We start from the raw sequence: 12,544 nt of genomic DNA, 5'->3' as shown, positions 1-12,544 counted from the left end.
GAAGCCCCCTCTTTGGCCTCATGTCAAAAAAAAAAACCCAGGTCTAACTTCCCAGACCAGGGCAACCTCTTTCGTTACTTGTAAACCGGACTGATTTGTATTGCATACAGGAATTCCGGTATATAAAAATTTAAAATAAATAAATAAATAAATGTCATAGCCTGGGACATTTTCCTGGCATGGCTCATGCGATCCCCTTTTGAGCTACTGCAGTCTTGTGATCTGAAGTTCCTTACCTGGAAAATTTTGTTCCTGGTAGCAATTACTTGAGCTCGAAGGGTCAGTAAGCTTCAAGCTCTGGTGACATACCCACCATACACGAAGTTCTTCCATGATCGTGTGGTGTTGTGTATGCATTCGAAGTTCCTACCCAAGGTGGAATCTGATTTCCAACTTAAACAGTCCATCATATTACCCACCTTCTTCCCCAGTCCTCACTCTCACTCAGGGGAGCAGGCAGTTCATTCCTTGGACTGCAAAAGGGCCTTGGCTTTCTTTCTGGATCATACAGCAAGCCACAGACAGTCCACCCAGCTCTTCGTCTCTTTTGATCCCAACAGACAGGGAAGGGTGGTGGGTAAGCAGACCCTATTGAATTGTTTGGTGGATTGAATTGCTTCATTCAGTGTGCATGGTGGTTAACAGGGCGAGTTTCTGCCTTCCCTAGATCTTATTTCTATATCCCCATTCCACATGATGGTTAGAGGTATCTTTTTGTTTTTGTGTCCTCAAAGAACATTTTTAGTTTAGGTCGCTTCCTTCCTTTCGGATTGGCCATAACTTTGCTGATCTTCACCAAGATCATGATTGTAGTGGTGGCATCATTGAGAAGAGATGAGGGTTCACCCATAACTGGATGATTGATGAATCAGGATCGGTTCTTATCAAGAAGGTAGCCAGTTGTCCACGTTTTTAGAAGACTTGGGCTGGGTAATTAAATTTGCAAAGAGCAATCTGGATCTTTTTCAGTCATTGGAATATCTGGGGGCTCGATTTGATACCAAGGTGGGCCGGGCTATCTGACAATGGAAAAGGTGAACAAGCTGATTCTTCAAACTTGCAAGTTTCTTACTCTTCCGGCATCAAGGATTTGAGATTATCTTGAACTCTTGGATTCCATAGTAGCCACTCTGGATTTAGTTCCCTGGGCCAGAACCCATATGAGACTTCTTCAGCATTCTCTTCTATCTTGGTGTTCATATTAATCTCAGGATTATAGGCTGTGTCTGACCTTGCCAGTAGTGTGAGACAGAGTCTCAAGTGGTGAATGGACCCCCAAAACTTTGAGGGGTGTTAGTCTGACATCTCCATCCTGGATTCTGGTCATGACAGATGCAAGCCTGTTCGACTGAGGGGCTTGTTGCCTGGAACAAGTGTCACAGGGAGTTTGGTTTTCGGAGGAGGCGATTTGATCCATCAAGAGGTTGGAAATCGGGATTACTTAGTTGACTCTTATTCATGATTTGGGGGAAAGCGGTCCAGGTTGTATCAGACAAAGCAATAGCAGTAACATACAGTATGTGAACAAACAGGGCAACAGCAGGAGTTGAGAGTGTTGTTGGAAACACATCTTCTTTTCCCCTGGGCAGAGGAGAATCTTCAGTTCTTGTCAGCAACTTGCATTGCAGGACAAGACATTTTTCAGGTAGGCTTTGTAAGCGGAAATCTGCTTGATTCCAGAGAGTTGGAGCATTGTTCACAGGTGGGGTTGGCCTCACATGGATCTAATGGCAACTTGCAAGAATGTCAGGGTCTAGCATTCTAAAGTCGTTGCCTGTAGCTTGACTTCTCAGGACAAGCAGGATGGTAGTCCTCACCCATGGGTGACATCGGCTGGAGCCCGGCACAGAAATTTGATCTCAAAGAATCTAGAGCTTTCAGCATGCTCTACTGAGCATGTGCAGCTGTAGTCATCACCCTACCCTCCTAGGCAGAGTCCTGCATTCTTTCTTGTTTTCTGCTGAGCCATGTGGTTCGGGAGCCAAGTGCTCATGGTATTCAGCTTTGCTCTTTCTCTATAGTTTCTGGAGCTGTAGCTGTTTTCTTTGCTTTACCTTTGGTAGTTTTCTTTTCTTTCTCTTTTTCCTCTGTCTGTCAGCTGCGTGGCAGGTCTTAGTCCCTGTGCAGTCTGGCAGAGTCTATTTCTTCCTTAAAAATAAAAAAAATTATACTGCACTTGCAGTTAAAGAACATAAGAAATTGCCATGCCTGGTCAGACCAAGGGTCCATCAAGCCCAGCATCCTGTTTCCAACAGAGGCCAAACCAGGCCACAAGAACCTAGCTAGTACCCAAACACCAAGAAGATCCCATGCTACTGATGACAGTAATAGCAGAGGCCATTCCCTAAGTCATCTTGATTAATAGCAGTTAATGGACTTCTCCAAGAACTTATCCAAACCTTTTTTGAACCCAGCTACACTAACTGCACTAACCACATCCTCTGGCAACAAATTCCAGAGCTTAATTGTGTGTTGAGTGAAAGAATTTTCTCTGTTTAGTTTTAAATGTGCTACTTGCTAACTTCATGGAGTGCCCCCTAGTCCTTCTATTTTCCAAAAGTGTAAATAACTGATTCACATCTACTCGTTCAAGACCTCTCTTGATCTTAAAGACCTCTATCATAGCCCCCCTCAGTCGTTTCTTCTCCAAGCTAAACAGCCCTAACCTCTTCAGCCTTTCCTCACAGGGGAGCTGTTCCATCCCCTTTATCATTTTGGTTTCCCTTCTGTGTTCCTTCTCCATCACAACTATATCTTTTTTGAGATGCAGCAACCAGAATTGTACACAGTATTCAAAGTGCGGTCTCATCACACCTCTCCTTGCTCTCTGTTTTTATACCTTTTGCCCGGTGCTGGCAGGACTGACTGACAGTGCATTCTGTGGGTGATCCATGTAGGTCGCTCAGCCTGGGGACTTGCCTGAGTTCTACCTGGACAGGAGTTCCATGCCATTTCACTGATTGATCGGCATTGATGGAGGACAGACAGTGAAGAGATTGAGGACCAATACCGTTCCTGTGTGGATGAGAACTCATCCCCCCCTCACTCAAAGGAACTAGTCTCCACGGGCAGGAGCCCTGGATGTGATAGCCGCCCTTCCTGCTTGCCGGTGATGACAGTGCAGTCTCCCTTGGATGAGAAGGGTGAGCAGGAGCTTGGGCAAACAGTTTGCTGCCGCACCATCTGTGCCATGCCCAGTAACTGTTCCTGTGCACAGCTGTGACCAGTGCACCGTTGTTCTGATGCATTGATGTTGGGATTGTATTGGGGACTAGGTTTGCCATCAAGCCTTGACACCGTCGAGGTGCTGGGATGCACTTGAGGTCATTGAGGTGTGGATCTGCCCTCTGTGCCGTATGGGCCTTTTGTGCCATAGGCATCAAAGTGGTGGAGTAGTGGTTGCTGTTGGGGATCAGGCTGCCATTGGGCGCCATGGTTCCCCTCAGTGCAGTCAGTGCCAACCTTGATGTAGACGCCCTCACTGCTTTCGATGCCTTGATGCCCTTGAGTCCTCAGTGCCATAGATGCCACGGTGCCATCAATGCTGCAGCAGCATTGATGCAACAGTGCTGGCAGTACCCTTGATGACATCGATGCCGCGATGGCTGCGGTGCCGTCAATGTCATGGTGCCCTCGATTCCATCGAGGTGCTTGCAATGGCCATCCTTAATGTTGTCAGGGTATGTGCCTCGATAGCCGCTGTACCTTCGGAACCGTCAATGCCTACGGTGCCCTCAAAGCCCATGGTGATTGGGCGCCATCAATGCCCTCGATTCCATCGAGGTGCGTGCATGGCCACCCCCGATGCTGTTGGGGTATGTGGTCTCGATGCTGTGGAAACCTTTGAGGCAGTCGAGGTGCGTGGCCTTGATGCTGTCTCGATGCGGAGCTGTCCCGATATCGGCGCATTCTATGCCATCGAGGTGCGGGGCTGCCATGGAGGCCATGAGGCGTGTTGGCCACCAAAGCCTTTCGTTGCTGCTCTTGATTATATCGAGCACCACCAGCAAAGCACTGGGATTGCCACTTTACACCCTAGTCGTTCTTGAGGCATTGTCCGCAGGAACTCTTGAGGGCCTCAACTGAAGCCCTTTGGTGAGAGGGATTTCCACCTTGTATAGATTGAGTGCCGATCACTGGCCATGGATGCTGGTGATCTCAGGTGCCTATAGCCATTGGGATCAGCCTAGTGGGGCTGTCGTCAGCCCTAGCCACTGACGAGATATGCCATTGAGCTCACTGCATTGACTCTCTCAGAGAAACAGATGAGCCGAGAGGAGGAGTCAATGGCGCTGGCTGTCATTGGTTCCTTTGGGCATCGATTGTACTGTGGTGGGGCTGCAGAGCCTCTGCCTGCAGGTGACCCTGGCATCGCTGGTTCATAGATGCCTTCGGCTATCGGGTGCTCTATCAGGTGCCGCTAGGTGGTTGAGGTCTGCAGGTGCCTGGGGTGCTGGGGATGGCACTACATATAGTCTATCTGATCCTGATTCGGTCAAGTGCCATCGAAGCCTTGGGTGCTACCTTGTTTGGTGCCCATGATGTGGCTTTCTTCGGTATGCGAGATAGCACTATGGGCCCAAGGGTCACTGTCACCACTGTGGGCACCAGTGGACGTCATTGGATGCTGCAGGACATAACCGCAGGGCTCCATGGGCACAGTTGGTTGCCCATGCTTCTGTTGTTCCTTGAGGGAAACGAAGGTGAGCCATTTCTTGTGCAGTTTTCCAGCCTCTTGGAGTGTTGTCAGAGGATGATGCCATGAAACACCACCCGCCACCATGCCATGCCTAGTGCACCAATGGTCCTGGGAACATCGTTGTCACACTGTTTCTGTTCACTCCACTGTGAGTTACTGTGACTGAGAAGCGCAGCATGTGTTGGGTACAGCAAGGCATCTTCTTTGTGCACCTCGGGCAGTGACAGGCAGCATTCTCCCTGTCTGTCTGTGCAGTTTCTGCCAAGCCAGGGTTCTGCCATTGTCACATCATGGTCTCGGCCTCTTTGTCAGTTCTGCACTGTGAAGTGTGGTAAACACTGGCAGAGAAGGCGTTATCACACTGTTTTATGCCTTTTGGGCAGCGCGTAGCCACCTATTCCAGCAAGTGGATACCACTGTATGAGTACTGGTCAGCGTGTTTCACAGCGAAGGGCTTGTTTTCCAGTTGCCCTCTGCTGTATGGGTGTATTTGTGCTTGTGTGTTTCCCTTGTGGCAAGCACAACCAGTTGTGCCTCAAAGCCACAGGACTATCTAGGACTGTGTTCCTGATTGAACCCTAATGGGAGTGGACACTGGGAGGGTAGGGTTGGGAATCCTCTCCTCCCTTGGAAGAGGTATATGTGTCTCGAACCCCTTTCATGGGGAAGCCCCTGAGGTTCAGTCCCTGGCATGTTTATCTCTAAGTCAGTCTCAATTCTTGAATTGGAGTGTTTCCTGGGAGCCCAGGGCTGGGGAATAGCAGAGGCGGTTGTTGGACTGTTTTTGCTGGGGCTCCCCTGATTACTGTGGCCCACCCTTCTGAGGGTAGTTGCCAGTGGTTGCTTCTGAACCTCAGCGATCAGTGATTGTACCTCAACTCTCCTTTTGAAAATTGAAGGTTTTTGGGATCGGGAGGTCCCGATTCCCATTGCTCCTCTGCCTTCAAGGTGGGGAAACTCAACCAGGTTCCAGGACAACCCTTTTGGGTTCCCCTCTGGATGCCCAATTGTCCACCCCTACAAGGGGTGTCCCTCATTCTCCGTTTTTTCAGAGAAGGGATGCTGCCACTTTTACTGGCGGTTGCTCTTGGTTCCTCCCGAGCTCCGACAGCTGGTTGAGCAGTAGCGCTCTCCTTAGGTCATTGTCCGGCACAGCAGGTCTATTTTGCGAAGGAGCCTCTCCAGAGTAGCTCCCAGGTGAACCTTAAGGGTCTTTTCCATCCAGGTGTCACCTTGATGCTTACAGAGCTCAAAGGGCCGATCTGGCCAGTCATTCTTGCCTGCGGGATCCTGCCTCAGTGAGGTGGGTTCGAGGCCCTCTAATTGGAGAATATTCCTTTAACTTCTCTCCATATCCATGGCTAAGGGAGTTGGAGGATGAATGACCCTGCAACAGAGGTGCTGCTCTTGGTTGCAGTGGCTTGAATGCTAAACTTCGCCATTTTGGAGAAAACCCTGTCTGCGGATAGGGGAATTCTGGTTTATGCACTCATGGGGTATTAATACCTTGGCAGTATGTTCCGACAGGGGTTGCACTTGCAGCTACCTGGCTTCCTGTCTCTTAATGGAGTGTTTCTGGATTTCTTCCCTGTGGAATTCACTAGTTTCAGCTGTTCCAAGCAGCCTGAGGGCTCTATCTCAGTGGGTAACTCCCTATTGGACTCGGCAGTGAGTTATTTGCTTGGGGTTGGGATATTCCACCTAGCAACTTGTGCTCACCCTAGCAGTCCAGCAGTCTGTCTCCTTGTGCTCTTGCTCCCTCCTACTTCTGGCTGGATTGTCAGGGGAAGGGGAGGAAAAGCTAAGGCATTCATGATAAATTTTAGTGTTTACCTGCAGGGAAAGATACACCACGTTTTTCTCTATATTTTCACCAGCCTGCACAGAGCAGCAGTTACTACCCTTAATAGAAGGCATGGGATTACTACTCCTGACCAATAAGCCTTGATTCATTTGATGCAACTGCAACATCGTGCTCTGCTTTGAAGGAGAGGTGTGGAACAAAGAGAATTTGGATTCAGAGACAACCAACACGAGCCATGACTTTTTTACAGTCTGGGGTACTAATGTGCTGTTGAGTTCGTGGACCCTTGAGCCGGCTAGAGTCAATGAAGACGCACCGTGAGGAGGCCCACAGTGGAAGTCGTAGCTGGGAGGCGGTTCAAGTCAGGAGACCCACCGAATCTTCACCACTGGAAGCCCGAGATCCTCCCGAGAGGAGCCTTTGAGGATCCGAGCCGCTTGGACTTAGGTGAGGTCTACTGGACGGAGCAGACCGGAAGATATCAGGCAACAGATGAGCAGGAAGAGAGACAAACCAGGAGTCGGGGCAGATGGCAGACAGCAGAGACTGAAGACGAACCAGGGTCGAGGCAGGCAGCAAGCAGGATACCCGAGGACGAGCCAAAGTCAGGAGCCAGGAGACGCCAAGGAAGGGCTGGAGAAGGAACAAGACAGGAACAGGCAAGAACAGCAACTAGCAAACTCGAAGGAGCAACCTCGTTGCAAGGTGAGGTATGCAGGGAGCAGCTGGGTTTAAATACCCAACTGCTTCTAACGTCATCCCAGGAGCCGGGCTACGATTTCCCGCCGCGGCCTCTTTAAAATCTGAACCCCTGCGTGCGCATGTGCGCATAAGGGGCAGGGTTTGAACAGGAACTTGGCGCCGGCAGCCAAGAGGGTAAGGGACCCTCGCAGTCCAAGTTTACAACATGTCCAGACATTAAGGGAAAAACAGGACTGCTTCCTCGGCCAAGACCATAAGCAAATCACATCAAGCAACACTGACTGATTCATGGGGGTAAACTGCACGGCAGATATTACCATGGGAAGCTTGCTGGCAGACTGGATGGACTATTGGTCCTGTTTTGCTAGCATTTTGGTTTCTGTGTTTCTATATTGCTAGATGGATTAAAGATGCAATAACTTAAGCATATTTACTTAAGGGTTGAAGAGCTCCTGAGATGTGGGCTCATTCTGCGAGGGCACAGTTTTCATCCTGGACAGAAACTGTAGTGGTAGCTCCTGAGGATATTTGTAAGGCAACTGCTTGGTTGTTTTTACATTCTTTTGCCAAGCATTACAGGCTGGCCATCTTTGCTAAAGAGAATGTAGTTTATGGAACTGGAGTTCTCAAAGTGGCCCTTACTTCTTCCCTTCCTATGTAGTGGGGCTTTGGTACTTCCCACCTGTTTGGAACTGGACTGGTGTAGCAGGACGACATGGAAGGAGAAATTTGTACCTGTTTAATTTTCTTTCCTTTAGTTCTGCCCTTCAGGAAAGTTGTGCCTCTTTGGGTTGTATGGAGTGTATAGCTCAGATACTGCTGTATATATTTCCAGATGATTCAGCGCAAGCTTCCTATTTGGTGTGTTTTTTCACATCCTGTTTATTCCCTTGTTTATATCTTTTCATAATAGGCGGGTGGAAACACGAAGATTTCCTGTGTTTTTCACTTTTTATGAATTTATTGATGTTATGTTTTTGTCTGTTAAAGTAGTCTCAATGCTTTGCCATAGGGATACTGGGTTTTCACAGTGCTGCACTACCTATATGTAGTGGCGTGATGTCACTGGAGAAATCAGTTTGCTTTGCCTCTATCTGCTGGTAGGGGGACATAATCAACCTATTTGGACTGGACTAGTGTATTGGGACTAAGGGAAAGAAAACTAACCTGTAAAATTTCCTCTTTATGATAGATAAAAAAAAAAAAAAAAAGACAGCCTTTATAGATTAGGCTATTTAGATTTGGGCAGAACCCTTTTTGTATTGCCTGAGGCTCAATAGATAACCATACTTATTGTAAAGCATGTTGAAGACATCTGATTTGGATTGTAAATTTTACAATCCCTGCCCTAAAAGCTGACCATATTCTTGGCTTGCTATCTATTTTAAGACTGCAGTATATTTTACCTTCGCTGGTTGGAGAAGTTTCTTTTTACTCTCTACAATTTAAAAAATAAAGACCAGATCTGAGTTTTTGATATATTTTACATTTGTTAAACACTGTGAACCGTTAGTATTTTGTGTTTAACATGCCATAAAATCAGATGTTTTAGTAGCAGAAACACTTGTGTTGTCCTGTGTTTGCCAAAATCAACCCCAATGCTTGTAGCTTTGCTTCCCCATACGTACTATACTGTTTTTGTGTGATTAAATGAGTATATGCAATGGATATCTTCCTTACCTAGCTTTCAAGACATATAAAACATATAATGTTTTATTCCTCTTGATAATTAGGAGAATCTTGAAATATATTCTCGAGCGAAGCAGAAAAGAGATGCTCAGCAGACTGATGAAGAAACAACTGATAATCAAGATGAAAGTGGTGGTAAGTAATTTTATTTCATTTTTTCATAGCATAAATCATAGAAACCTAGAAATATGGCGGCATAAAAAGGCTAAATGGACTATCTAGTTTGCCCATCTGCCCAACTAATTGAGCTTTGCAATTTCCGTCACTCCCTTGGAGATCCCCTGAATTTATCCTGTACTTTCTTAAGTCTGATTCTGTTTCTGTCTCTACCACCTTCATTAGGAGGCTATTGCATGCCTCCACTATTCTCTCTGTAAAAAGAAACATTTCATAAGATTGCTCAGTCTACCCTCTTTATCCTCATCCCATACTCCCTCATTCTAGAGCCTCCTTTCTGTTGAAAGTCTCTCCTGCTGTGCATGGAAATGTTTTGATATATATATATTTTATGATTAACTCTTTATTGTTATCTACACAATAAGCAACCAAAGTAACAATAACTTTCCTAGTGTGTAGCCAGATGGACTCAGAACGAATGGATATAGTGTGCTTGTGCTAGCAGTTGGAGACGGATCTGACGTCAGCACGGGTACATATACCCCCACAGGAAGTGTAGCAACTCAGTAATTTCCATCTCCAAAGCAGTTTGGAGAGCCTGCACGCTCGCAGAGCGTGTTTTCCAATACTACTTTCTATTTTCTACTTTCTATATTCTACTTACTAAATTTCTACAGAAACATCGAGCCCCGCACTCCTGCGGTGATACCCTCGGGTCCCTCCCCCAGTTGAGTTTCCCTGGGTGATTTCCGCGATCCCTCGGAGGTCTAGGCCTCGGTCCGGTGGCCGAATCGCGGCAGGGATCTAGCCCCCAAGCGAGAAGGGCTTGGGCCGGGCTGAGAGGCGCCTCGGTCCTGGCGTGGACCTAGAGGCAGCGGGTGCATTTCCTCAAGCGCGGCGGTGAAGGTATTTCCCCTCTCCCCCCGCAGCCAGAGACCACCCGGGTTCCAACCGGGAAGCGCTGAGGATCAGGTAAGACGTACATCTCTTACTTTTGGTCTCCGAGGTACGAGGATCGGCGGCGTTGCCTGTATGCGGCACGCCGTGGAGGTCGCCATTTTGTCGGCCTTGTTCAGGTATTGAGCGCCCAGGATAGGCGCCTGTATATCGCATATTGGATATCATTGAGCGTATATTGCTGACCGCGTATTATTGAGCACATATTGTATTGAGCGTATATTGCTGCCGCATATTATTGAGCACCTGTTGTATTGAGCGTATATTGCTGCCGCATATTATTGAGCGCCTGTTGTATTAAGCGCATATTGCTGCCGCATATTATTGAGCACCTGTTGTATTGAGCGTATATTGCTGCCGCATATTATTGAGTGCCTGTTGTATTAAGCGCATATTGCTGCCGCATATTATTGAGCGCATATTGTATAAGCGCATATTGCTGCCGCATATTATTGAGCGCATATTGTATAAGCGCATATTGCTGCCGCATATTATTGAGCACCTGTTGTATTGAGCGTATATTGCTGCCGCATACTATTGAGCGCCTGTTGTATTGAGCGCATATTGCTGCCACATATTCTTGAGCGCATATTGTATTAAGCGCCTACTCTTCAGCGATACTTTCGCAAGCCACGATGGAACATTCGAACGCCCCAGCGTCTCCTGCGGCGGCGGCTCCTGATTCCGGCATAAAAGCTCTCGGCCTCTGCTCAGCATGCCAGCTTAGAGCCATACACAGCGAAGAGCCAGACTCCCTTTGTGCCCAATGTGAGGAGGCAGTGGGAGCCTCGGGCCAGGACCAGTCTCAACCGAGGTTTGCTGACAGTTCCCCAGGGGCCACCCCGGATCTAGCGGGCAGTCTCGACCAACCTGGGATCCCGGGGGACCTGGTACCCCGACGACTAGAGACCGCTTCCATTTCCTGGGTGGATCTCTTTAAGGGGATCCATGCCTTTGTACAGATGCAATCAGCTTCCCGTCCAGGCCCTGCTGTTGCTCCAGCTGATCCTCCCCCTGGACCTTCGCGCCCTTATCGTGGGCACCCGCCTCCGAGCAGTCCGGTTCAGGCGGACCCTGATGTCTCGGAGGACGAGTCCGAACCCCCTTAGGAGGGGGAACTTCCCTCGGGGATTGAGTCATATCGAACCATGAGGCAGTTCTTTCCCAAGGAAGATCTCTCTGACCTGGTATCTCAGTGCCTGGCGGAGTTGGCTATTACAGGTCCCAGCACTACGGTGCCCTCTTCGCAGAACCCTCTGCTGGAAGGTCTTCGTCCTACAGCCCGCCATTTTCCCTTCTTGCAAGCAGCACAGCAACTGATAGATTTGGAATGGGCTGCACCAGCGGCCTCATTCAAAGGGGGTCGGGCCCTGACGGGCATGTACCCCCTGGAACCGGCAATCAAGGAGTGCTGGCGTGCCCTCAGGTGGACGCCTTGGTTAGCGCTGTGGTCAAGCGCACTACCATTCCAGTTGAAGGGGGGGCGGTCCTCAAGGAGCCTCATGACTGGCGACTGGACGCCATCCTGAAACAGACCTTTGAGGTGGCAGCTCTATCTTTGCGGATCGCAACCTGCTGCACAGTGGTGACGCGTTCCTGTTTGTCACAGGTCAGGAACAATGCTCCGGCAGCAGACATGGAGTCAGCTCTCTCGTTCCTCACGGATGCCACATCCGACCTAGTCCGTACGACAGCAAAGGGGGTCTCATCCTCCGTAGCTGCCAGGAGGCAGCTCTGGATACGGAATAGGTCAGCCGATGCTTCTTCGAAGACACGCCTCACCAGAATGCCCTTTAGGGGTTCTTTTCTGTTCGGCAGCGACCTTGATAAACTGGTCAGCACATGGGGCGCCTCTCCAGTACCTCGACTGCCGGAAGATAGGTTCAAAGGAACCAGCGTGCCTTTCCGAGGCCCTTCAGAGGTAGAAGCTCCCAGCGCTTCACTCCCTATAGGAGTCGCTACCAGGCACCTCGTCCTCAGGCTAGGAACCAGTCCTTTCGGAACAAGCAACATAAGAGGGGAGCCGGCTCGGGTTCACAGCCCGGCCGCGCCTCCCAATGAGAATCAGCCGATCCATCCGGGGGACGGAGCCATAGGGGGCAGGTTAACCCTCTTCTACCCCAGACGGGTCGAGATTACGTCTGATCAGTGGGTCCTTGCCATCATCCGAGAGGGGTATTATCTGGACTTCCATCACCTCCCTCCGGACAGGTTTGTGGAATCTTCATGTCCAATACACAAGAAGGCGGCATTGGAAGCTACCCTGGCGAGGCTCCTGTCCTTGAAAGCCATAATCCCAGTACCTGCATGGGAAATGGATTCTGGGCACTATTCCATTTATTTCATGGTACCCAAGAAAGAGGGCACTTTCCGGCCCGTACTGGACCTCAGGTCAGTCAATCGATACTTAAGGGTCCCGAGGTTTCACAAGGAAACTCTGCGCTCAGTCAAGACTGCGGTACAGCCAGGAGAATTCCTCAAGGCCTTAGACTTGTCAGAAGCCTACCTGCATATCCCGATCCATCGGGATCATCAGCGCTACCTACGCTTCAAGGTTCTGGGATGCCACTTCCAAT

General features: G+C 49.1%; 1 protein-coding gene across 1 annotated transcript in view; it reads left to right on the top strand.

The window, feature by feature from the left end:
• ATAD2 (ATPase family AAA domain containing 2) overlaps positions 1-12,544 on the top strand; it is a 471,993-nt gene that overhangs the window by 114,098 nt on the left and 345,351 nt on the right. Inside the window, exon 6 of the mRNA XM_029591972.1 lies at positions 8,939-9,029. Coding sequence (XP_029447832.1) covers positions 8,939-9,029 — 91 coding nt within the window. The remainder of the gene's footprint in view (positions 1-8,938; positions 9,030-12,544) is intronic.

Source organism: Rhinatrema bivittatum, chromosome 2 (genome assembly GCF_901001135.1).
Source record: "Rhinatrema bivittatum chromosome 2, aRhiBiv1.1, whole genome shotgun sequence".
Classification (NCBI taxonomy): domain Eukaryota; kingdom Metazoa; phylum Chordata; class Amphibia; order Gymnophiona; family Rhinatrematidae; genus Rhinatrema; species Rhinatrema bivittatum.
This window is presented reverse-complemented; position numbering and strand designations above follow the sequence as displayed.